Raw genomic sequence first — 26,065 nt, 5'->3', positions numbered from 1 at the left:
ACCGTCCTGTGTGTATTAAAAGTAGATTATGGGAATCAGTGTGGCAGAAAACAGAAAATCATCATTTGGCCATTTCCAACTAATTTAAACCACCTGTGATCAAATTCCCCTTGGTTCCTTTCAGAGACTCTTTCTCTCCATGCTGGGATCTTCAATATGAGGCTGAGATTGCAATCTGAGTGCCTAATTGTATAAAAAAAAGGTTTGTTTTTTTCCCCAACCATTTGAGATTCTCAGTAGTACGACTCTGTAAGGCTTCGGTATAGGCAGCATGTAAACACCATTCCAATGAGCTGTGGATCGGAAGAAAGAAAAGATAAGATATTATGTTTACTTAATACCTCCTTATGCCGAGGAGTTACGTGCTCACCTGTACACAAGCAATCCCAACACCCACAGCTCCAATAATCTGTAGATGGTCCAGAATGAATCTCTCCAGTTTGCTGATGCAACCACCCTAAATGAAGAAACAAACAGTGGATTCAGGTTGAATCAGTTGATGTGGGAGTGTAGCTCAAGCTTCACTTCAAAAACAAACACATATATATAAATATATATATATATATATATAAGTTCTGCAGCACTCACTGCCTGTACTTAAGTGCACAACATAAAACAGATGACCTGCTCTTCAGAAGGCAACATGTTCTTCTCACCTCCGCCTTGTAGATGTTGGAGGGGTGATCCCTTGTCCCGCAAAATGGAATTTGAGTTTTACAGCAGCTGTCAGGAACCTTCCGGCCCTCAGAGGCTGAGCTGCGGATCCATCCATTCTCCTCCCAGTCAGTTGAGTTGTGGCTGCCGCAGCATTTGAACTGATGAAGAGAACGGAGAAGAAACGAGGTTTGAACTTTGGATTTGAGAAATCTGAACCAGAAATATCATATAAAGACAATGAACGTTTTATTTTAAAAATGGACAATTCTTACAGAGCTCATAAAGCTATCTAGAAATGCAAGCTTTATAGAAGATCTGTCTTCAGATTGAACAGGAAACATGTGGACCCAGTGGCTTACATCACATGAAGCATACATGCTAAACTTTAAACACTACATCCTCATGGAAAGACATGACGATGGCAGCAATAATATAAGGAAGCTTTTTTTTCAGCAGGGACTTAACAAACCTGGCAGAGGTTTAACTCCCAGCAGGAGAACCACTGAAAATATCCAGCCTGAACTATGATAGAAATTCAGCATATTTATGTGTAAATGGAAACTTTGGACCTAATACTTTAGGACTCTCTTCATCTAATCTTACTAAGGGTCTATAGATGTGCAAAGCTGGTAGAGACAAAAGCTGGTTACAAGACGTAATGACAAGAGGAGGCAGAGAATTAAAGCATGCCAACCTTCATAAATCACGTTTCCAATAACCTGTTTTTCCTCTCTCTACACAGATATGCATCACAAAACAATACTTCTGAAAGGCAATGGAGAATACCTGGGTCCAAAAGTTACAAGAATGCAGAATATGAGAGACCAAATGTAAAACACCAATAATCACCAAGGATAAAAGATTAGTTGTTTTGTATTTTAGAGATTGAGAGCTCAAATAATCCAAACAATAATGAAGGGCTTGATAAAAATCCAGCGAGTTATAAACTGATTCTCATCTGCGTCGTACATTTATTTAGAGGTAAGGGAAGGAAACCTGCAGATATTGGGGAAAAGACATTCTGCATAAGATGAAGAGATAGTGAGGAAAATAGTTATTTGTTTAGTCCAATTCTACCATCAATATATCTACAGTAGTAGGCTGAAATGATACGTATACTAGATATGGCTCAATCAAAAACTATGTGCAAATTTAGGTTATAAATACAATTACTAGATCAGAAGAAATAAATGCACTGAGTTTGACAGATTTTTAAGTGTTAAAGAAACAATCTTTGTTAGACCATCAATTTGTCCATCCGTCTACTTACCTCTTCCTGCAGCTTGTCCACAGCTTGAGTGATGTGCTCATTGTCCTTGCCCAGTCTGTACTTGTTGGTCATAGTGGCCTTCAGGTTCTGCTTTAGCTCATCATTTAGCTGTTCACACAGACACACACATAAAAATGTTGTAGCAACCACTACCATCAAAGCAATAACATAAGTGATGAATTAGCAGCAACCACAAAGTTTTCTAAATATAGCACCTCAGGACGATGGGGATAAAGCCCTCTATTGTGCCATACATGCCATGGATGGCAGCGGCGCAGACGGTAAAGCCGGGATAAAGGAGAGTAAAGTCTGTATTTTTCTCCGTGCTTTAAGCAGTGGCAGAAAAATGCTCACTGGAGGAGCAGGAGGTCTGTGGGGCTCAGTTTCTATGGCAACAAGCCAGCTGGGGAACTACTGGAAATCAAAGCATGAAGGGGATATCAAGGGAATGAATGATGAAAAGATGAATGGAAGACATGGAGAGATACAAGACAGAGAGCTAAAGACAAAGATAGGAGGGAATGGAGGACATGATGAGGAGGAGAAACGAAGGTGTTAAGGTCTCCAAGGTTACCTGTTGACAGTTTAGGAAACAGAGAAAAGATGTGACCCTTCAATCAACACACAGTTACTGCAGCAAAGCAAATGTTGTTCCACTAAACTATTAAACTTAGAAATGTTTTCTATAGATTAATTAAGCAGTTTGCCTCATTATGAGAGAATGTTAACATTGGTATTTGGAAAACAGTTCAGCTTTACTGCTTTCATTGGATTTAAGAGAGATGGTAGCAACCAGATGCAGCTGATTCTTCATAGAAGCAGGTTTCATAGCCAGCTGTTGCACTAAACATTCAGCTTCTTATCACGGAGACAGAAAAACATTAGGAATGTTCCCTAAATAAGTAAACAGTTAACAACACAACACAAAACAGTCAAAAACATATCACAATACTATAATTATATATCTGATGAGTTATTCCATAAAGACCTAAGCTTCAATAAATCCATATTTCCTCACTTTCCTCCCAGCCCTCGGTGACCTTCAGCATGTCGCTCAGCATCATCTGTGCCTGGCCTGATGATCTACTGCAGTGAGACTCTTTCTAACAGACTGCATCTCTCAATGGAAAACAAAAAACCCTTGAAATGCAAAAACTAATAAATCTGCACATCTAAAAGTTCTTCACACACTGATGCTGCAATAATGTGATGTTTGTTGCCTTCATTTCTGCCCATCAAGGTTAAAAAAGGAGCAGTCACAGGTGTACAAAAATATTAAGTCTTCTGTCTAGAGGACACCCAGCATGTTAAGATTTTAGACTACATTAACAATATTCAAAGCCTTAAACACCAAATCCACTCAGCAAAAGAGAAGTTTTAAAGCATCCACCAGTGTCAATGTTTTCTTAAAGAAAAAAAATCTGTCTTTCCCAGATTTAATTAATTTTGGCTTCTGAAAGTAAGAGAGTCACCAAACAGAGATCAAGTCTTTTTAAAGTTCAAATACAGAGCACATAATTATAGATTTTAATTTAATAGTGTGTACAAAATTAAATACATTCGAGTGAAAAAAGGTCCAGCATTTTGGTTTTTATAGCTTAAAATAATTCACTAAGATAGCAGACAACCCAAAATTCCTCATTCTGTCACGTGACCCACTGAGGGATGCCGTGATGTCAGTTTCGTCATTTTACATACCGATTCAATATTTATTCACCTTTGTGAAGGAGTTTTTAGCCTTTAACGAGGACAAATACGAAGCAATCAGAGTCTTAGTTGTTTTATTAATGCTCACTGGTTTAATCACTGCTGCTAAATGTTCTTTGATCTTATGCAGAGCCGGTGGAAGTTCATTATCTTTCAGAGCATTTTCCATATGGTTCTGTGTTTACTTAGTTTAAACCAGAGTGTAACCTTTTGTTTGAAGAGGGAATCATGGGATTCGGACTGGTTCTTTGGTGGGTGGGTTCGGTTTTGTTAGCAGCGTGCTGCTGCGGCCATGGCGTGAAGGCTGGCGGTCAGTGTTGGAGCCCTTCATGCTGGTGCTAGTGCGGTGCGTAGCTGCTGTGCCTGGACAGGGAAGGCAGTCCCTCAACAATCCGATCGCAGCGAGCGGTCGAAGCACCGGGTCATTTCTGCTGTGCGGATGGGAAACATTGCTCTTCAGATGTGGTTTTTATTTGGTTCGCCTCATGGCTTCGGGCCGGTGGGGTTCGAGCTCTGGGTCTCCGCCTGCGGTAACTGACTGTTATCCATCGCAGTTCTTGTTGTTCTGGAGCCTGGACCATAATGATATGGAAAGCCGTCTGGAGCTGCCGCTCTAATAAACTGTGCAACTAGCCAGGGTTCTTTGTTTTATGAAATAAAAAAATTCATAAAAAAAATAAACAATGCTTTGAATCGCCTTTACTGCCATCAGGAACTTTATTAAACCAGAGAAAACAAACCATTGCAACTTTGGTATATTGAATCCAACCGATGCTGTGGGAGCAAGATTGATGATAAAATAATCTGCCGTGAAATAATCCGAACATAGTGTGCTGTATCGGCTTGGACGCCACAGATTGTCCAGTTGCCAGTCTAATCTATTTCCTTTCCAGATCGAAATTTGACGCAAAACTGGGTCGTTTGGATAATTAAAAATTTACACCCGCCGGAGGATGTTTGATTACACTCATAGCTGGGGATCGCTAGAGGCGCCCAGCATACTGTAAAATTCTCTCGATTTGTTTTACTTGGAGCATTTTTAGCGTGATTTAGACCCGCCAAATAGAGAAAGGAAAGAATAATCTACCATCAAACACGATAAAACTGCTCTCGACACACTCCTTTCTATTCGACCTTTAAACAGATGAAAACAAAGATAACATGTCTCCAGCACTCCAAGTTTATAGCAATCAACCGTTATTCTGACTGGAATGCATGTCAATGGAGGAGTGATGATAAGTGCTTGTTTTTTAAGACCAGAGGCCCTTTAAATTATAAACACTAATTTAATGTACTGTAATGGCACCTCTCTGACAGGTGGCTAAAACTGAGCAATGATTCAAAACCTCCTGCTGTATATCCATGAACAGCTGAAGTCATTGTTTTTATTCTAAATACCATAATGTCTAACAGCGGTAACAAAAAATAACATAGCTTCTATTCTAGCATTATAATTACTCTGAAAGACATTTAAGAAACCTGTAGAAATAACAGGTATTCGTTTTCATTGTAACCCATTTTTATAAAACCAAGGTAAAATGATAATAATAAAAACATTCAAATGTGCAGAGGGGCAAAATAATAATAAACACCTAAAACAGGGGAACTTCAATAGGTTATTTTCTTGAGTCAGAAATGAAATAAATTAAATTGGGCCGTCATGAAAAGCTGGTAGCGAACTACATGAGAGAAATTAGCCCCTAAAACCTTGAATATATTAAGCTTAGGTCAAACAAAGCTAGTACCTCTGTAGGCTTGTGATAAATTGGATATTTTCAATAACTAAAGTAGCTCCACTTATTGCAGTACACTTCTAGAGGCGTATGCTGCTGTGCTACAAGAAACCAGACAGCAGCTTCAGAGGTAGACTAACATCAGATCAATTCCTCCTATTAACAGTAAGGTGGATGTCAGTTTAGGGTTTTAGATTTTAAATCAGTAAAGCATGAGATAAACCTAATTTTGATTCATTCAGCTGTGGAAGAATGAGGCTTATACCAGTTGCAGACACAAGTGAGAAAAGTTCTCAAAAAAGGGTTTCACAAAGCTATGACAGGGCATTCAGCCTTGATGCGCGCACAACTGGAGGCGCTTTTCATTTTGTTTGGATTAAATGTACCGACAGTAATATGGGAAGTCAGATATTTGTATTTTTAATAGGCTGTCCCGTGTTTCCTTCCAGCAATCTCATTTATCATGCTGGTTTTGTTGCGGCTAGGATTACAGCACAGCACATGCCATGTGGGAGCAGAAACAGTTGTCTACGTTCTGTTACAAGGCTTCTGATTTCGTGCTTGGATTAGGAGGCACTAAACCCTGCCAGCACGCTCTTTTGATTTTATACCATCACACACCGTTTGTAACACACATTAAAGTCATCACAAAACAGATGGAAGAAGAATAAAATTAATACTAATGATAAAATTTATGAAAACCCAAAGAAAGTAAAGATTTATGACCTTTAGTGATTTTATTTTATGCTGTGCATCATCTGAATATCTTTTTGCACAATAACATGATTCAAATATAAAAACAGTTGGTATTTTAATGAAAATGTGGCTTACCTGCTGATAGTTGATGTACGCCAAGACACCAGCCACGATCTCCAACAGGAAGATACACAGAAGCAGAACAAAGTACTGAGGACACAGAACAAGCAGAGAAGGAACATACAGTCATTGGACAGTTATCAGATGAACAGACAATTTATTTAGAAATTAGATATGATAGTGGCTGAGTCTAACCCTGTTTCCTTTTATTTATCTCAGTTTTCTGTTACAGAACCGTTATGGTATTCCTGCTTAAGCTGCAGCCCTGCTCCAACAACTAGTAAAACTGTAGTAACAGAAAAGCAGGCAGCCCTCTTATTCTAAAGTTAGAAATACCACTGTTGGATATCATGGTTTTATGAAAAAAGCGTCCCAAATCTATATTCCTATTGAGTAACACTATTATAATATTATTATTTCTGTAAAACGGATGTAGAAGTAAAATAAAACAAACTTAGGAAACAGCATCTTAACCCTGTACATTTAACTGACTGCAGGCAATAAATCCTCATGAAAGATGATTAAATCTAAAGTAAATTATAAAAACAATCAATCCTTTTTCTTTTTTTAACTATTTGAATTTTCAGCATTTTACCAAAAAAAGATTATAGAGCTTTGAGCAATAAATTTATCAAGGTTATAATCTCATTATTATTGAGATTGCTTATTGAGAAAGGTTTGCTCTTCAGCATTTATCTTTTTCATTTTCCTGATTCACAAACTTGCTTAAAAAAGTGAGGCTCTCATTTCTGGCAAGAAGAAAAAGCAGACCGTCCTTCTTCAGAATGGTAGAAACGAAGCGATACTATCTGACTGGCCTAGATTCCTCTTTGTTTGCCTCGATCACAGAGAGAAATTCAGCCTCATGAGGTGGACTTACTCTTTAATGGCTCAGCCAGATTAAATCTTTGAACACTTCTTAGACTGAATGTTAAGACAGTCCAGTAAGAAATAAATATTCAGTGTAATAATTTATTCTGAAAGGAAAAGTATCATGAATAGTAAATTGAGGACACCTGCAGAAAAATTAGGTGTTTAAGACAGGATGTGAGATTTAATAACTATTTTTAAGGGGTTTTTTTTTCTACCATATTTTCATCTTTTGTTTTAGTTTTTCAAATCAATACCTTTATAATAAAACAAAGTATAAATCTGGTTACTCATTATTTTTCAGATTTGAAATACAAAGCATTCTTTATTTGTTTTAGCTAATATGATTAAGTGCAATCACACAGCAAAGTTATTTATATCTGACAATTCACTAGTCCGTTTTTCTTAAAGTAAATAAAATATGTGCAAGATGTGAGAATGAACTTGTTGTCACCTGTAGAGACTCAATGGTAACAAAGAGAATTAAAAGAGAATTAACTGAGCCACCCTTCTCTCAATACATCCGGCCACAAAGTAACTCATAGTAAAAACCCATTTGAAGGGTTTTTTTTTCCTGTGGTGCTGCACCAAGTAAAGGCTGTATGGTGGAACAACACATTTTCTTTGCAGACAGCTAATATTTTATTGTTAATTTAATTATTTATAGGACATACATCATGAAAAAAACTAATTTGAGCCTTCAACTATTTTAAAATGCTATTCCTTCTTAAGATTATGCACAAAGACATTCCAGTTGATCAAGAATATCTGAGAAATCCTCATCAGTTCTGCTGTCTGAGCAGAAACAAACTGTGGCTATGAAACAACTTGTTTTTTTAAGTAATTTTTTTTATTGCTCTTCAATAACTTTTTGATGATATTCTTTATTAAGCATGCAGTATCTGCTTAGTTGAATCCTTTCAGATGAAATATTATTGTGGTATAATAGGCTTCCTTTTAGTCTTAAAAATGCATAATTGTTTTGTTATAATGCTGCCACCTCTGGCCAAAAACAGAACTGCAGCATTCTTCTGCTGTTTTTTTTGTACTTTTTTCACCTCACATGGAGTTGCCATTGGTGTCTTAGTTAAGCCGGATACAAGTCACTTCTGAGTATCCACAATCTATCTTCAATATAACGCTTCGATTACTTGCTAGGTTGCTATCGGCAGAACAGCAAACCAGAAGTAAATTCAGGGAAATAGGCTACATAGAGAAAACTATGTTGACTATTAATACTGATCAATATAAAACAAATAGCAGAAGGCAACTCATAAATAAAACATTACATATTAAGATACTGTAGCAGGTTAAAATTTTTAATGGTTTTGGCATTGAGCTTCTTTTTAATTACGACACAAAAGACGCACAGAGAGCAGAAACAAACAGAAACCATGATGAGCTCCATCTTTAGCTCCGCCACCCAGGGCTTCTGGAAGTCATTTGGAACAGGGGGTGCTATTAAAAAGGATTTATTTTTTTTTAGACAAAATAATTATGAGACTCTAGGCCCATTTAAAATAAAAATAAGTAAATAGATTGAGATCTACTACTTTATTTTCATATACACTTAAATGCACGCTACCAGGGTCTGTAACACAGACATAATCAGTTCTCAGGTGAATATACGTGCTATTAATTAAACTTCACCATAACACTATAACAGGGGTCGGGAACGTATGGCTCGCGAGCCACTAGTGGCTCTTTTGATGATATCATCTGGCTCGCAGACAAAACAAAATATTTAATTTGGATAGAATAAAATCTGTTTTAATCCATGCATCGGTATTCCGCTGCTCATGTCCTGTTCAGGGTTGCTATTGGCTGCAGGAGCAGTCCATTATTTTAATTGGATAATAATAGCCTACGTTTGCCGTTGCTGGGTAAACCCCCTTTTGAATCAGTCTGCTCGGGCAGTAGCTCACAGCTAACCTTTCAACGAAGAAGATGGCAAAAAGAAAAAAAGACGAGGAGTATCGTACATTTCAGGACGAATGGACCGAAGAATTTGCCTTTGTGGAGAGAGCAGGTTCTGCGGTGTGTCTTATTTGCAATGACAAAATTGCATCGATGAAACGGTCGAATGTAAAGCGGCACTTCGACACACGCCATGCTACCTTTGCGTCAAAGTACCCGGTGGGGGACAGCCGGAAGAAAGCGTGCCAAGAGCTACTGAGCAGCGTGCAGGCTAGCCAGCAGCAGCTCCGCGTATGGACCCGACAAGGTGACTATAATTCCGCTAACTTTGCTGGATCTTTAGCAATAGTGAGGAACGGAAAACCATTCACAGATGGCGAGTATGCTAAAACGTTCATGCTGGATGTAGCCAATGAACTTTTTGATGATCTTCCGAACAAAGACAAGATAATCAAACGGATAAAAGACATGCCTCTGTCGGCAAGAACTGTTCATGATCGCACCATCATGATGGCAAACCAAGTGGAGGAAATGCAGGTGAAGGACATAAATGCAGCGCTGTTTTTTTCCCTGGCTTTGGACGAGTCAACAGACGCAAGCCATTTGTCACAGTTCAGTGTGATTGCAAGATATCCTGCTGGTGACACACTGCGCGAAGAAAGTCTTGCTGTTCTACCAATAAAAGGATCCACGAGAGGTGAGGATTTATTCCCGTCTTTCATAGAGTTCGCTCAAAGAAAAAATCTACCTATGGATAAACTTCTCTCAGTGTGTACTGATGGTGCGCCGTGTATGGTGGGAAAAAACAAAGGATTTGTGGCGCTTCTCCGTTAACATGAAAATAGACCCATCCTAAGTTTCCATTACATTCTACACCAGGAGGCACTTTGTGCTCAGATGTGTGACGGGCAGCTTGGCGAAGTGATGTCGCTGGTCATTCGTGTGATCAACTTTATTGTTGCCCGAGCCCTAAATGATCGCCAGTTTAAAACACTGCTGGATGAAGTTGGAAATAACTATCATCGTCTGCTTTTGCACAGCAATGTGCGTTGGTTGTCAAGAGGGAAGGTGCTTTGCCGTTTTGCGGCTTGCCTGGACGAAATCCGGACTTTTCTTGCGATGAAAGGCATTGAGCATCCTGAGCTAGCCGAAACTGAGTGGCTCCTCAAGTTTTACTATCTCGTGGATATGACTGAACATCTGAACCAGCTCAACGTGAAAATGCAAGGAACTGGAAATACAGTCTTATCCCTTCAACAAGCCGTGTTTGCTTTTGAAAACAAGCTGGAGCTCTTTATCATGGATCTTGAAACAGGTCGTTTACTACATTTTGAAAAATTGAGAAATTTTAAAGATGCATGCACAGCAAGTGAGCCCACTCAAAACTTTGATCTCCGCCAGCTAGCTGGCTTCACATCCAGTCTCCTACAGTCGTTCAAAACACGCTTTGGAGAATTTCGTGAGCACACTCGTCTTTTCAAATTCATCACCCATCCAAACGAGTCTTCACTGAACACAGCCGACCTGAGTTACATTCCTGGTGTTTCCGTCAGAGATTTTGAAGCAGAAGTGGCTGACTTAAAGGCCTCAGACATGTGGGTGAATAAGTTCAAGTCACTGAATGAAGATTTGGAAAGAATTGCACGACAAAAAGCAGAGTTGGCGAGCAAGCACATGTGGGCAGAAATGAAAAAACTTCAACCCGAAGACCAGCTGATAATCAAAACTTGGAACGCGCTTCCTGTCACATACCACACACTGCAGCGTGTGAGTATTGCTGTATTGACCATGTTTGGATCTACGTATGCATGTGAGCAATCATTCTCACATCTTAACAACATCAAGTCCAGCCTACGATCACGTTTAACGGATGAAAGCCTCAATGCTTGCATGAAGCTTAACCTTACCAAGTACCAACCAGACTACAAAGCCATCAGCAAATCCATGCAGCACCAGAAGTCGCATTAATGGTGAGTATTATAACGACATTATTTAAAAAATAAGTTGAGAGGCTTATTATACTCGCATTTAGTTGAATTCAGTCTTAAAATATGTTATATGGCTCTCACTGAAATAAATTTCCAGATATTTTGCTGTCATGGCTCTCTGAGTCAAAAAGGTTCCCGACCCCTGCACTATAACAACCTAGATTTGGTCAGCTCCCGTCAACCTCAGTCACTCTGTTTATGTCACATGGGACTTTTTAAACTCTAAAATCCATTTACACAAACCATAAGGCCTTAAAGGAATAGTACACCCAAAACATGATTAGCCTTCATTTCTACTCACCCTCATGCTGAACAACACTCTGGAGTACTTTTTTGATATCTCAAATGCATCTGGAGATCTGGGAGGCTTCTTGCTGTCTGCTGACATTCAAATAATGGAGGTCTATGGCACCCGAGGCAGAAAGGTCCATAAAAGTCCACAAAAAACGTGCCAATATTCCTCCATACTGCTCGTCCAATGTATTCCAAGTGTCCTGAGTGGGTAGCATCCAGAATTTACTCGAAACGAAGTCATTTAGAATGTTTTTAGAGCATAAACAGTAGTGTATAGGATTTCCTGAAAGCGCGCACATGCGCGATCCCGACGCTACGGAAGCCGGCAGACCAAACCAGCGCATTCAGCTCGGCAAAGAACTCATGCTCTTCCTCAACACTGAAGTCCTCAGACATTTTTCTTTCGTTGTTTCTTTCTTTGCACAGGTAAACAGCACATTTCTTCTTCTACGCTTGCATTATTGGCAGAGCAGACGCTGAATGCGCACTTTCATCTGGTTTGGTCTGCCGGCTTCCGTAGCGTCGTGAACGCGCATGTGCGCGCTTTCAGGAAATCCTATACACTATTGTTTATGCTCTAAAAACATTCTAAATGACTTCGTTTCGAGTAAATTCTGGATGCTACCCACTCAGGACACTTGGAATACATTGGACGAGCAGTATGGAGGAATATTGACACGTTTTTTGTGGACTTTTATGGACCTTTCTGTCTCGGTCACCATAGACCTCCATTATTTGAATGTCAGCAGACAGCAAGAAGCCTCCCAGATCTCCAGATGCATTTGAGATATCAAAAAAGTACTCCAGAGTGTTGTTCAGCATGGGGGTGAGTAGAAAATGAAGGCTAATCATGTTTTGGGTGTACTATTCCTTTAAAGCTGTAGTCTGTTACATTGAGAAGAGAGCAGACTTCGACTGAAAATTTGAAGAAAAACAGGTTTCACGCCACTCCCCCACCCTCTCTGCTTCACTCATGCCTCACCTCCAAGCTCCACCCCTCTCACAGCATCTGCGCGGCTACCGCATGCGACCAGAAGCGTCCAAGCAGCGTACGCGGCATGGAGTGTGAACCGGTAAGAGCGATAACACTCACCTCCAAGCAGCTAGATATAAGATGCTGGTTATACCGAAGTTACAAAGCCGCAGGTTCAGCGGTGAGAGGGCGGGATTCAGCGTGTGTGAGCTGTGATTGACACTCCATCAGACGCTCCTCTGGCTGTGATTGGTTGTTTTGTCTCGTCCCGAAATAATATTTCCAGATTGCAATACAGGCAGTAGGCGGTACCAATTGAAGCAGTTTTTTTCACAGGTTACATATCACATGTACTGCTGTCTGGGCATAGGGACAGTTTTAGCCAATATGACAAAAAAGTGATTTTTAAAAACTTACAGACTTCAGCTTTAATTATATTATTCTACTACGTAAACGTGACTGAACAGTTCTCCACACCAATTACACAAAGAACAAAAGATCAAAATAGATCAAATATCAAAATAACACTCTCTAAAGTACTATAGCTATCTTAAACTGCATGGATAGATATGAAAGTGCTCGGCGGCACCATGCTCTTACTTTGAACTAGTTAAGAGCACTCGATGTGTCCTGGTTACACGCTAGCTTAGGCTGCAGGTGCTTGGGCTGCCGGTGCAACTACTATCAGAGGCGGGCGGACAGTGTCCTCACTCTGGCTGCTCTCTGTTGTCGTGTCTCTAAAGTTCTTCTTCACTGGAGGTGGTTTTCCAAAAAAATCCAAAATGCGTTTCTGTGCCATATTTTTTCCTCATTTCTGTCATTAGACTATGTACATTTACTAGTCTGCTGCCACGAGCGGGATACCGCTGCAACCACTCGCTTGCTTGACGTTGCCATGACAATGTAACTTCCATCAGGGTTTATACAGGAATGTAGAAACTCTAATTTAATGCCTTTTAATGCTCTTTTAATGCTAATAGAAAAAAACTTTAATGCCAAAAATCCTTCATCTTTCCTGTCGACAGGCTGCAGCCATGTCCCAAATTCCTCTTTTTCCCGCCACTTTTGTTGAAATTTGCATTTTCCCATTCTCTAGCTTTTTCTCTGCCTCAACCTTCTTTTTCCAAACATAAGGCTTTACGGTCAACCGGAAGCAGTTCCGCGCAAATATATCGCAATATGTCTGACGAAATTGTTTTTATAAACTCTTTTTTTTTTATAAAGCATTTTAAATGCCACAATAATCACATTTAATTAATTTCATTGCCAATTAAGGCCTTAATTTGAAAAAATTATAATTTAATGACTTTTAATGATTTTAATGACCCGTGGAGAACCCTGTCCATGGACTTGTGTTGATTAGGCCTCAAAATAATTAAATTAAAATCCAAATACATGTAATAGTAAAATAAAAAAGGTAAAATACTTTGCACAAATTTATAAATTGTGCAAATTATTTTTCATTTTTTTAAAATCTCCTTCTCGCCACTAGGGGGTGCTTCAGCACCCCAGTCACCCCATTTCCATCACTCCACCTTTGCAACTTCAGAACTTCTCTGTGATTCATGACGTTCATCACCGCTCAGTAACGTGCATTAAGAAGCACGGGTACAAACAGAATGCGTCCAGATTCCAAACCAACACTGTTTTTGCTGACAGTCTGTAAAGTCCTATCAGGGTTTCTTAGACCAAGTGTTTTCTAACTCACAAATTTATTTGAATACCATTCTCAGAGACAACCCCTACCCCGACAGCTTTTTATCTAGTTCTTATTAAAGGTTGAAATATCCTTTGAAGCCCCTGACTGACTCAGTAAACACTTTCATTTGTAGTTCATGACCGGTGAACATATTAGTCATGAAAGCCCCATCAGGTTTCTGAACAGCCGCTCTGAATAAAATGAAGTCCAAAGAAGCAATCTCTTTAACCTGTCTGCAGCTCTGCCAGCCTACTGCTCTAGATAAAAAAAATCAATGGGAAGCAGGGGAGACAACAAGTGCATTTAGATAAGAAAAATTTGTTAAGGAAAAACATGAATGTTGAGAAGCAGATTGTGAAACCAAAATACTGACACCTCAGCATGTGTGTTTATTTATGTGTGTCTAATAAAATTCACCTTGCTCTTCACTAGGATTGGGCTTTGTTTGAGTTTGAATGATTCCAGTTCTGATCCCGATTCCTTGTTTTGATTCCAGTTTTTATCCGTTCTGATTATTTTAAGGGAAATAATCATAAAAGTTTACATGATATGAAATAACTGGAAAACCGGACTTAAGTCTGGATGAAATAGCCTGAAATTCTCAATGAAATTTAGTATCCTGAAAATCTAACCATGTGAATGTTATAAATTATCAAATTTTTATGAGATCATATTCAGGCCTTTAAGTGGCTAAAGAAAGAAGTGGCGTTAAAATCCTTAAATTGAGCTGGTCATCACACAGAAAGGTAAAGAGAGTTGTAGCTAGCAAGCAGATAAATGCTTACAAGTACAAGTTAGCATTTTTTTACGTAAAGATTACAGTTAAGTCCTGCATCAATGGACTCTGGGCAAGCATGCCTTTAAAACCTGAAAACCTGGGGTGCAACATATACAAGCTCTGTTCATGCAAAGAAAAATCAAAATAAAATCACAATTAATTTTGGTTAAAATTAATCGCAAATCATTTTTTGGTTTAAATCAATCAGGCCTAATGCCAACACTTCAGATACAGCATGATCAATGATAGACTAAGTTAAAGTTTGAAAGAATGGAATAGACCAACCTAACCTAACTCAGCTAATCTTCCTGTTATCTGCTAAAAGTGCTTTTCTCTTTCACTGCATCCAAAGCAGGGTAACCTAGATATAAAAAAAAAGAAGTTAGACTGCATGCTGTCATTTTCTACAGCAGGATTCACCCACAGAAAGAACTGATCTCCATTAAACTGTGTTGTTATCCTCTCCCTATTGTTTCTTTTCCAGTATAAATACAAATGAGGTGTGCATTTACAAAAATTCACCACACCTCCTTTGCTCATTGCTCTTTAGATTTTTGCTCCTTCTGACCTCCTTCATACTTTGTGTATTGTAAGCATTATCCATATCCTTCCCAAAAGTCTTTTGCTTTAAGAAAAGGCAACAGCAGCTGGTTTATTTAAGTCTTAAAGCAGTAATATACTGCAGTGAAACTGTGAAGTGAAAAGACATCAGAACTTGTGACCTTCAGGTTACACAAAAAAGGTGCCAATCAGAGTGTGCATGTGTGTGGGTCTGTGTACTATAATAAAGAAACAGGTAAGAACGCCCGACATACCCACACAACACACTTATCTCCCCACTCTCCCCCTCCTTTCTGTCCTTATGTTCAACTTCTATTAACAATCCAGATAGCATCTCTCCTTGCTGGCAAGTGCATTCTCTCACAGTGATTCATTGATGTAATCGCAACTCTTTGGGATGCATCAAGCATTTTAAATCACAACATAAAAGAAGAGGTCACATGGTAAATAATTGTTGAGATAGAATTTAAATAGATTAATCAGGATTTTTTATTGTTAGTATACAGATGGATATATTGTCACAAAAACATGATTATTTCGATTTAAGGGCGTGTTTAGCAAAAACAAATGTATTATAATAGCCAGGGAAAAAAAGGATAAAAGTTACTGTAAGGAGGGAAAAATGAACACATAACCTCAAATCACCAGTAATTCACTCCTAATTTAAATAAATGGAGAGTATTTATACCGGTATGAGATAGTAATCCATACGCATACCCATAACAGGGCATACAACAATCAGCAATCATGCACTTTGCTGGACGGAGATATCACAAACCGAGAAGATCATTTAGTAATCAGCAATCCCAAATCATAATTTGCAGGATGTTTATTGGAAATACAGAGAGACCTAATCTAAGGGTTATGTTTTTGGATTGCAGGGAGAAAGCAGTTTATGCATATTTCTCACAAAATGCAAACTACATTTAGAGAGAGCATAGGAACCTCTTACTGCAGGGCCACAGGGTTAACCTCACTGTCTGCAACCGTCTGAATGAAATCACTACTGTGACTACTAAATGTCTGTATAAGAAAACTGTTTTGTGAGGTTTTTCGCAGGTTTCTCGCTGGGTAACATAATGTTTAGATACTGTTGTTGTAAGCTTAGATCTGATAATGTTACAGCACAATGGTATCCCTACCTCGGCACTTCTTCATTTACTTTTTTTGGATGCCTAAAGCAAGTATAGGTTTACATCATGTGGCAATGTTCAGCCAATCATGTAGCGTGACGTCACTGGCATGCACCAACTTCATGGTACCTAGACCGGTACCATGAAGTTGGATTCATTTTTAGCGAGGCTAGTCACCATGGTAACATACTCTGAGTAGCAAACCCGCTTCAGGTCAGGCTAGCTTTCAGGATTGATCTGGATCTTAGAAAACGGTTCACCCAGCAGCCAATCAGCTGTTCGGGAAATAATGACACGCCATTTGAGCGAAGCACTGATTTAATTCAGAGGGAGAAAGACCTTAAAACAACATCACAACAACAAAATATGTTCTTGAGAAATTGAAGTGTTAACTTTATTAATTTATTTTTCCTCCTTTTAATTTCTTATGTCTAATTTCCTCTCTCTCTCAAGACATAAAGGTATTTCTGCACATTTAGAGATGCATTGGTCCTCCAATGCATCTCTTTACCATTTTAAAAGCAGAGCAGATTTTTAACAATTGTCCTGCTGAGTTCTGACTCAGCACAGAAAGCAGGATGATTTCACTCAGACTGATCACTTCTTGTATTAATACGATGCAAGGAGTAGTGGCATCAGCTCCCAGCTTTATTGTAGCCCAATTATAATTGAGTTAAAAATTCCAACTAACCAGATAAAATTATGTTTTTGTCTTTTATCTTGATCTGCTCCCAAGTCCTCTTCACTCTGGAGGGGCACGTGATGAATATGCAGTACAGTGATTGGGATGAAGGGTGTGTTAAATGTTACTGATGTCTAACCTGCGCATTTACGCGGTCAGCCGCCATGTTTGACCTTTCAATCCTCACAGGAGAAATGCTGTACTCTTCTTTCTAAATCCCTTTATGATTCTGATTGGTCTGCTACCTTGAACCCACCCCTTTACACATGCATGTTCACAGATTTGTGATCAGTTCAAATGGATAGAGTTACCAAGTTGATAACCAGCTTCGTGGTACTGCTGAACCTGATTGCCGTTGGTGTGGATTGTTTAAACTGGAAAGGCTGAGAGTAAATCCGCTACGTTGAACTCTTTTCGTGATACAGGCCTTAGCTCACATGCTCTTCTGTTTTGTCTTTTTGTTGATGCTGTGCACCAGAATTGTCTATTCTTTTTCACACATTGTAATGGCTTCACAGCACTGAAGTTGCAGGCATCTTCCATTATATTTCTACCTTGGTGTGATCTCTTACCACTAACAGCAGCTTCTTCTGCTCCTTGAAAGTGGCGCAGCATCCCAGAACACCTGTTACCATGACGATGGCTCCAGCTAGGACCAGTATGTAGGCAGAGGCAGCGTAGGTCTTGGAGGGGAGAAGGCTTATGTAGTCGCTCTTTTCCACCAGGGTCCAAACACCCACTGCCATCACAACTCCTCCTGCCAGCTGGAAAAGAGGAACGGATGGGATTATGGTAACTGTCACCTGATGGACCGCAACGGTTTGTGTGATTTGCATATATTGGAATTTATGTATTCAACCACTCTTCTGTAGTCAGGAATATCCCTGACTGAACTCTGATTCCAAATAGGTTTGTCAAACATTTTTTTCCAATATTAATAATTGGAAAAAAAACAAAAAACGTTTGAGCATAGCAGAGCATCACATACTTGACTGTTGTCCTCTCTTGCAGCAAGTAACAGGATCAAAACTGTGCATATCTAGTTCAACGTGTGAAACATGACAAGTTCACCAGAGTAAAGTTTTCCAGAAAATACCTTTCAGGCAAAAAGATAAACTGCAAAAAAGAAAACACTATGAAATGTAGGATCTTGATCTACTGCCAACCCTGACTGATAATAAGGGGTGAAATTAACTGATTACACATCCCCTACCTATCACCATGCTTATCTCCAGGTTTTCTCTTTGAATTGTTATCCATTCTGAGTGGTGTTTCAAATAAAGTTTATTATTATTGTTTGTTATTGTTAGGGGATGAGTTAAATGCAGAGAGCAAATTTCCCCATTGTGGTACAATAAAGGGACTTACATTTACATTCCCAGAAGTTACTCATCTATCAATACTTTTCAGAACTGCGTTAAAAAATATATACAAAGTGTATTTAAGCCAGTTTAAAGTACTTTCCAAAGTTTGGTTTTAATTCATTCTGAGGTAAAGTTAGCAATAAAACACAATGCTTTTCATCATAATTTATCCTTTCTTCAGAGAGAAAAGCTCATCTAAATCTTTAGCTGTAGTCCTGTAAATTGCCACAACTCTTACGACCATAAAGGTGGTTTAAAAGATTTGGAGCATATAAGATTTGAAAATAATAATAAATAAGGAAAGTCGTATTAATTCAACTTAAAGCGGTTTCATTATATACATGAGAGTTATAATCCCACACAGTAATTTAAAAAAAGATTAGAACAGTAGATTATTCACCCTATAATAGGTGTGTTACATCCACCTGAATTTACCAAAACTAAAACAGAAGTAAAAAGGAACAGAATGAAAGCAATTCAACTAATCTTTTCCTCTAATGCTTACACACTCTAAAATATAGCAAATAAATGATTTCAGATCCTCAATCATCTGAAGCTTAAACTTTGGCGACACCAAGTGGTAGCAAGTAGAATTTCTTAGGATCTGCTGGGATTGAGGGGAAAATGTGTCTATTCATAAAAATAGGTTAGTAAATCCAAGGTACTGGTAAAAACAAAAAAAACAAAAATGATATGCAGCCAATTTAGATTTCTGTTCAGTGTCGTCATGCACACTAGCAGCGTAAATATAAATGCGGTTCCTGCAAAAAAATTTTTTTATTTCTAACAATTTTATTAATTGATTGATTAGGGGTGAGAATTAGCATGAGTGTCACGATGCGATATGTGTCACAATACTTGGGTCCTGACACGCTGTTATCACTATATTGCAATATCACCATATATTTCGATATTTTTCCTGCTATCAAAATTGAATGCATAGATAAAAAGCAACCTCTGTATATCTTCATCAGATGATAATGATCGTTCAGTAATTTTTGTTTCCATGTTGCTTGGGGTTTGAGTCAGTCCATGTCTTCCATTGTGACCGCCTAAACTACAGGTATAGCACTGCGCTGCACAGCAAAAGGTCTCCACAGCACTATCTGCCAGAGTGGCGTTACAAAGGTAGCCCATTTTCCCTCAGTTATAGGTAAAAAAACATGGATACTACGAACTAAAAGATATTATATCAGGCAGCCAAAAATCACAATATATTACCAAAACGATTTTTTTCCACACCCCTATGATTGATTGACTGTATTGATCTCACAGTGGAGAAATGTACTCGTTGCATCAGCTTAAATAGTCAAAGGAGAAGAAGAAGGTGTCAAAGAAAGAAAAAGGTGGATGAGACATATACACTGATTCACACTTTTCCTGTTAAATCTGTTAAGTCACTTTTTGAATAGAATTTGGTCAAAAAAGGATTCCAGACATCTCTGGTCATGCTACTGCAGCTAATATTTACAGCTCTGTTTCCAGTAGAGAAGCCAACTGATTCATTATCACATATGTGCAGAGCAGAGAGTGTTGATTCACACTTAAAACGAGGCAAAAACAGAAAAATGTGTTTCTAATGCTGACTGCCTCATTGGCGAAACAAATGGGATTTTAGATTTATCATCATCACTTTAAATCAGGGGTTGAAAAAAATCTTGTTTAGAGCCACTAACACTGCATGGTTTGTTTTTTTTGTTTTGTTTTTTTATTTTTACCACGGTAGATCTGTGCATTATAAATAACCATCATTTTATGTCAATCTGAGTTTTTAAAATGAAATTCATTGGAAATTTTATGCAATGAAATAAAAATTATTTAAAAAAAATAGCTGTCTGTTTATCATTTCTAGCCAAAATTCTGAGAGCCATTGTTGAGTGTCGAGAGAGCCACTTATGGCTGTCGAGCTACAGGACGCCTGCTTTACAAAAAGCTATTTCAATGAAATACAAAGCTTATAGAAAATGTTCCCACTTGTTAAAGAACCACTTTAACTTTTGACCCAAGTTATAGCCTAATTTGAGATATTTAAATTATTTTCAGGTTAACATATTTCAATACTCTGAGTGGGCTATTCCTCTATGTTATGTAATTTTAGATGGTTGGAGCCGTCACTGAATGAGTCATGTGACCCAAAGTGATGCCCTACAGCAATCTGAGCTCCAACTAAACACCACAGCTAACTAAGCTGCAGTTGTTGTTGGCCAACAAAACAGAGATGACCCTTAACTGACCAGAGACATTTGGTTCTCTGATGAAGGATTTAATCTAGCAGGGTGAATGTGGCCATGTCTATACATGGACTCTACACCCGTTTAAAGTGGTCTGCTATCAACTTACAAAACATGGGAGACTTTCATTTTTACGACGGTGCAGTCTTGCCAATTGCTTTCAAGTTAGGGTTCTTGCTAGTGCTATTTTAGTGCAGCAGGCGGAAGTTTGTCACGATCAATTCTTTAACTGACCCATGGGCTCCCGTTCCCAGGGTTCTGCCCGGCCCATTCTAGTGTAACAACTGGTTATGCTGAAAGCCGTTAGAATTATGCTCCAATTAGGCTGCAATGGAAAGTCATTTACCACATTGTTTTTACATATAAATAAGAAACCTTTCTGTTTGAGGACCTCAAGTCAGCGCTCTGGAAACATAGACCATTCATGAGCTTCATACGAAGTTATTCAGATTCATTAGCTGTTGTCTTGTCCGACGGATAGAGTAACCTTTGTAGGCAGGGGTTGAGGGTTCAGGTTGAGAAGGATTCCCAATCAGCTGGTCCGTGTTTTGTTTTTCTACCCAATAAAAATCAGCATTGTTACCGTACTGGTAGATAGACGCAAACCCCCTGAAAAGCCGGAACGTCATGGGGGAGATGCAGGATTCTTTTGGTCTTTGTTCTGTTTTTTGTAAATTTTGAAGGCAAAGTTTAATTCTGTTACACAGTAAAATAATCAGTTCGTCTTCAATAATTACACTTCAAAGGTGACAGTTTTGTAGTTTAAACCTGGCCTTTTACTGCTATTATTAGTTCAGGGTGGGTTGGGAACTACTGACTTGGGCTCTGTGTACCCAAATGAAAACTTACCCAAAAAAGAAAGTTGAAAGTAAACAGCAGGTATTTCAGGCAGACAGTCCCACATTTTTCCTGTTTCTCCTCAACGGCCCCCATGCTGGAGAGAAAGAGCAGACAGACAACTGCGATCAACATAAACCTTGAAAGAAATTTGTGATTTGGTTTTTAACAGAATAAAACACTTTTGCCTTGATTTGACAACAGCCTTTACAGTTAATGTGCACTCCTTTAGGTGAACAGTTTGTGACGGTGCTAAATAAAACAGTGGAGTAAAAAGCACTAGTTAGAGGCGTGGGCAAAGAAAGTTAACTGAGTTATTACATCTGAATGTAGACAGGACTGTGACTAAGAGGTGAGTAAGAGCTAAAGGTTGGCGCAGGCTGGAAGAAATGAACAATCAGCTCCTTCTCAGCCATTGGCCACCAAGGTTTCCCTGGACAAAAAACAAACTATTTAGTTGGATCTGGGTGTTATGAGTAAAATCAGTTTTGATTTTATTTATTTGAATGGTTTTACTAATCATCAAGTTAAAGATCGAAGATGGTAAAGGGTAACGCCCATGGTATCCGATTCAATGTTATATGTCACATGAAATTAACAACAACTTAGATATAATTTTGAAACTGTTTAAAATTTTTGAAATTGTTAAAACCGTAAATGTTTTCAGACAGTACTGCAAATGCAGTTCACTCTAATGACTCTAATCTCTTCTCCCACCTATAGAAACACTTAGATAACTGTGAACCTAGGTAGCGCCTTTTGGGCGATGTGCCACTTTTGTCATCTTTACTGACATTTTATGTTTCTATAAATGATTGAAGTTGTTTAATTGCTTAGTGCCACCTTCAGCCTTACATGAATATTTCAAAGCGCTTACATAAATAAATTAATGGAAAGTTTTAAAGCATAACTAACCTGAATGGCTTAGTTTCACACTTTTGCCAAAAGGGGATGAATAATGAAAAACAAAATGTATAATAATGACACCAGCTACCTTTATGGTAACTCTGCTCTTCACACCCACTTTTTTTTCCCTTTTCAATCCCACAGTTTTCTTGGATAATTTCCCAGTCAAGCCCAAACTCGCGCTGCCTTTCCATACTTCATCGTCTCATCCCGGCTCCCTCCCCACCCCCACGTTTACAGTGCAGTGTCTCCTGTGTGTCAAGAGTGAGGGAGAGCGGCTGCTCCCTGTCTGCTCTCCATCTGGTACAGTGGGCCCTTTTAGTATGCTCCTGTTAATTAAATTCAAACAAGACATAACTGCCAGCGTTGTCTTTTTGCTTTCCAGTCCACAACACCAAAACGCTGAGTACGGCTATCTGTTTGAAGGCCTGTGAGCGTCATTCTTAAATTAATCTGGATGGCTTTTGGATCTAATAATGTTTTGGTTTTTTTCCTTCACTCAGATAAATGTTAGGCAAGAATTTTCTCTGGTAAATTAAGTCAATGTGTGTCGTCTGTCTGACAGACAGAGCTGTAACAAGAGTAGTCATGTCAGCTCTCAGGTATTATTTTAGGTCTTAAAATGCTTAGGACAACCTTGGACAAGCTTTTTTTTTCACAACAAAACTTGTCCTTCATCAAATTAATTAATCCAATAATAACACAAACTGACCAATCATTTCAACTCTGAGCCATTCTGTAAAACTGAATTTGTTTGTTTTAGGCTGTAACAGTAAAATGCCATGGATATATCTAACTCATGATATATGGCTAACCCTGAAATATATAATATTAAACAAAAAAACAAACAAAAAAACAAATTAAACTAAATGCATAAAAAATGCATTAGGCAGCTTTTTTGAAGTCCTAGTTAAGAATATCATTTTTTTTAAACTGATAAAGCCTAGTTAAAAAGCCAAACAATGATGTCAATTTTGTTGAAATAAGTTGTTAAATGTATCACTGATTTAGCCCAAAGAGGTTTTTGTCATTCTTCTGACATTCTAGCCTTATTTTTTGTCAATAAGGCATACAATGGATGAGGTCAAAATATATACGGATTTTTGACACCATTTAGTGCATGATTAGTTTGCTTTCACATAGATGCACTTAATTTAATCTCAGTCTTTACCTCAATGTCACCAGACAATCACGGATTTGATGTGGGAAAGAGAAATTCAGGGTTTTTGTACTTATTTTTATCTCGCTTTCATAACTCTAAGGTTCCCTAACAGAAAGAATATGTGTAATTTCTACAAATGATCACAATAAGGTGGATTATGATTAATCATAGGGGTGGGTATTGCCAAAGAAGTCACGATTCGATTCGAATCACGATTCACAGGCCACGATGCGATTCTATCATGATGCATCACGATACTTGAATTATTGTGATGCATTGCAATATTTGTATTCCCACAGTATTTAATTCTGGTGTAGCAGTGTTTGCAAATTGTGCGCATCATATCAACTTCATTTTTACCTTTGTTTTTAAAACCAAAATGCTTCCAAACATTGGATTTGAAATGTGATGGAGCCGGACGAAAGTTTCTCAATCTCCTCCATGTCTTGTTTTTGAATGACTCGGCGCAATATCCCTCAGCCAGAAATGCTTGTGACACAAGGCAGCGTGCGTCAACACATCCGCAACGACATCTACTGGACTGGAAGTTGTATTACACTTTTTTTTGGCTGATGTTCTAAAAACAATCATGCAATTTTATTTCTTAATTTTCTTAAATGAATAATCGATACTTGGCGTCAAGAATCGATGCAGTAGATCACGAAAATTAGAATCACGATGCATCGTCATGACGATTATTTTGCACACCCCTAATTAATCACGTTTTTTATTTTCTCATTTTACTGCAATTTCTCTAACACTTTTTTTTTTCTCAGCCACTAAAAACCAAGCTGAAGGCTAGGTTATGGTCAGTCAAAGTTAACCCAAAAGGTCAAACATATTAACTAACAACTTTACTGCCATTTTATGTGATATCAGTTCTTTGAAATTGAATATTAAAAGCTGAATTTGCTATAATGTTTCAAAATCCAGAACAAGCAACACCCATCTCCAGCAGTCACTGATGACGAATTTAAATGTTTACAGATTCAAAGTTATTTCTAAGTATGGACATGGTTTTATCATCACCTAATCCTAAGCATTGCTGGGAATACACTTTACGATTTTTTTTTTCCTTTTTCGGGCCCATTCTCCAGTCGTGCGAGAATTTAGTGTAGTGTAAAGGGGGGTAATGAGGGGCGATCAGCCTCTCCCCACCTCCTCAACAGGAATCGTAAGGTCGGGAAAAAAATCAAACATGTTTGATTCAGTCGGTTGAAATTCAGTCAGCCGTCGCATCAGAGCAAACATGCATCTTTACATTTCTCTAGCTGTATCAAACATTCTAGGAATGCAACACAACCCCACCCCCACTTTTTGCCCACACTGCCAGTCAGCTGGCTAAAACCAGACTGTTTCTATCACACCAAACTAAGAGAAAAAACAATGAAGCTGTTAGGAAGGAGATATGAGAAAAACAACAAGTCTTAATTAAACCAACACTGGCTCTCACTCTTATTGAAGTAACACATTTTTGAAGCCTCATACTTGCCCATGTATTAGATGAAGAGCTGTAAAATATGTAACAGTCACAGTAAAGTTAGTTTATGCTCTTACAATTTGTGTTTTACTATAATTTTTTATGTTAATAAATATTAATTGATAAAAATGCTAAATGGAAGCAGTGCTTTTTGTTATAAGTTTAACAATAAGAGGTTATAGCTGAGTTATATGCAGTAATAACGCAATTAAAACTGCCTTAACTACAAATACATGAAACTTTCATGGTTAATAAATAATTGTTTTATACAATACTCAAACACAATGCATTTTACTTTTCCAAAATACAAATAAAGGACAGGCAGTGCATTCAGGAATGAGTCAATAAGGCCCACTGCTTAACCCGCTCCATTAGCAACTTTCTTTAATAAACCAGCAGCTAACCTGGAAAACCACTGGATGGAACAGAAAGTTCTAGTCGCTCAATATACTTAAAACCCATGGAGTGTCTACGACAGTAATAATGTAATAGTTATATGTCTCCCATGCTTTAATTTATGACGGTACTCAAAGAAAAAGATGTTGGATTTTTTTTTTTCCCTGCGCTGTTAAAACCAATCCCTGTCTGGGAACAAAGCTAACGCTAAAAGCCATTAACTTGTAGAAAAACAAAAAAAAACTCCGTTTTAAGTGAACGAAAATTAATTAAAAAAAATCTCCGAAAAAATTAATAAAAAGGGTATTTGTGCTAAGCTGCGAAACGTTTCAGCTGCCAAACCAAGGTCAGAGCTAACGGTGGTCACCGACTACTTCCTGGTTTCACTCACCTGCTGCTTCTTCTGGTTTCTGCTGATACAGAGAGATGGATATAAAGTTATTGGAACTAAATGGTGACGGTTACCATTCTATGTTTAGCTAGCGGAAGACACGACGTGCAGGGGACAAGGCTCATGCATAACAGGAGAGAGAAATCCAAGCTGAGGAAGGCTTCAGGAGGCTCCTCCCCCTTCATGCCACCTGGATTCTTGGTTTTTATGTCCTGAGGAG

The 26,065-nt window shown here is 38.4% G+C and overlaps 1 protein-coding gene across 1 annotated transcript; it reads right to left on the bottom strand.

Moving 5' to 3' along the window:
* Positions 1–214: 214 nt before the first annotated feature.
* cd151l (CD151 antigen, like) lies at positions 215–26,028 on the bottom strand. The gene is made up of 8 exons (XM_038270635.1): positions 25,846–26,028; positions 21,523–21,607; positions 17,651–17,842; positions 6,199–6,273; positions 1,928–2,035; positions 657–815; positions 371–457; positions 215–293 (listed from the first exon to the last, which is right to left on the bottom strand). Exons 2-8 carry the CDS (start codon positions 21,604–21,606, stop codon positions 234–236), a joined length of 765 nt encoding a protein of 254 aa, XP_038126563.1. The 5' UTR covers position 21,607; positions 25,846–26,028; the 3' UTR covers positions 215–233.
* Between the last annotated feature and the right edge of the window lie 37 nt (positions 26,029–26,065).

This window comes from Cyprinodon tularosa, unplaced genomic scaffold, assembly GCF_016077235.1.
Source record: "Cyprinodon tularosa strain WSP-4 unplaced genomic scaffold, ASM1607723v1 ctg77, whole genome shotgun sequence".
Taxonomy (NCBI): domain Eukaryota; kingdom Metazoa; phylum Chordata; class Actinopteri; order Cyprinodontiformes; family Cyprinodontidae; genus Cyprinodon; species Cyprinodon tularosa.
This window is presented reverse-complemented; position numbering and strand designations above follow the sequence as displayed.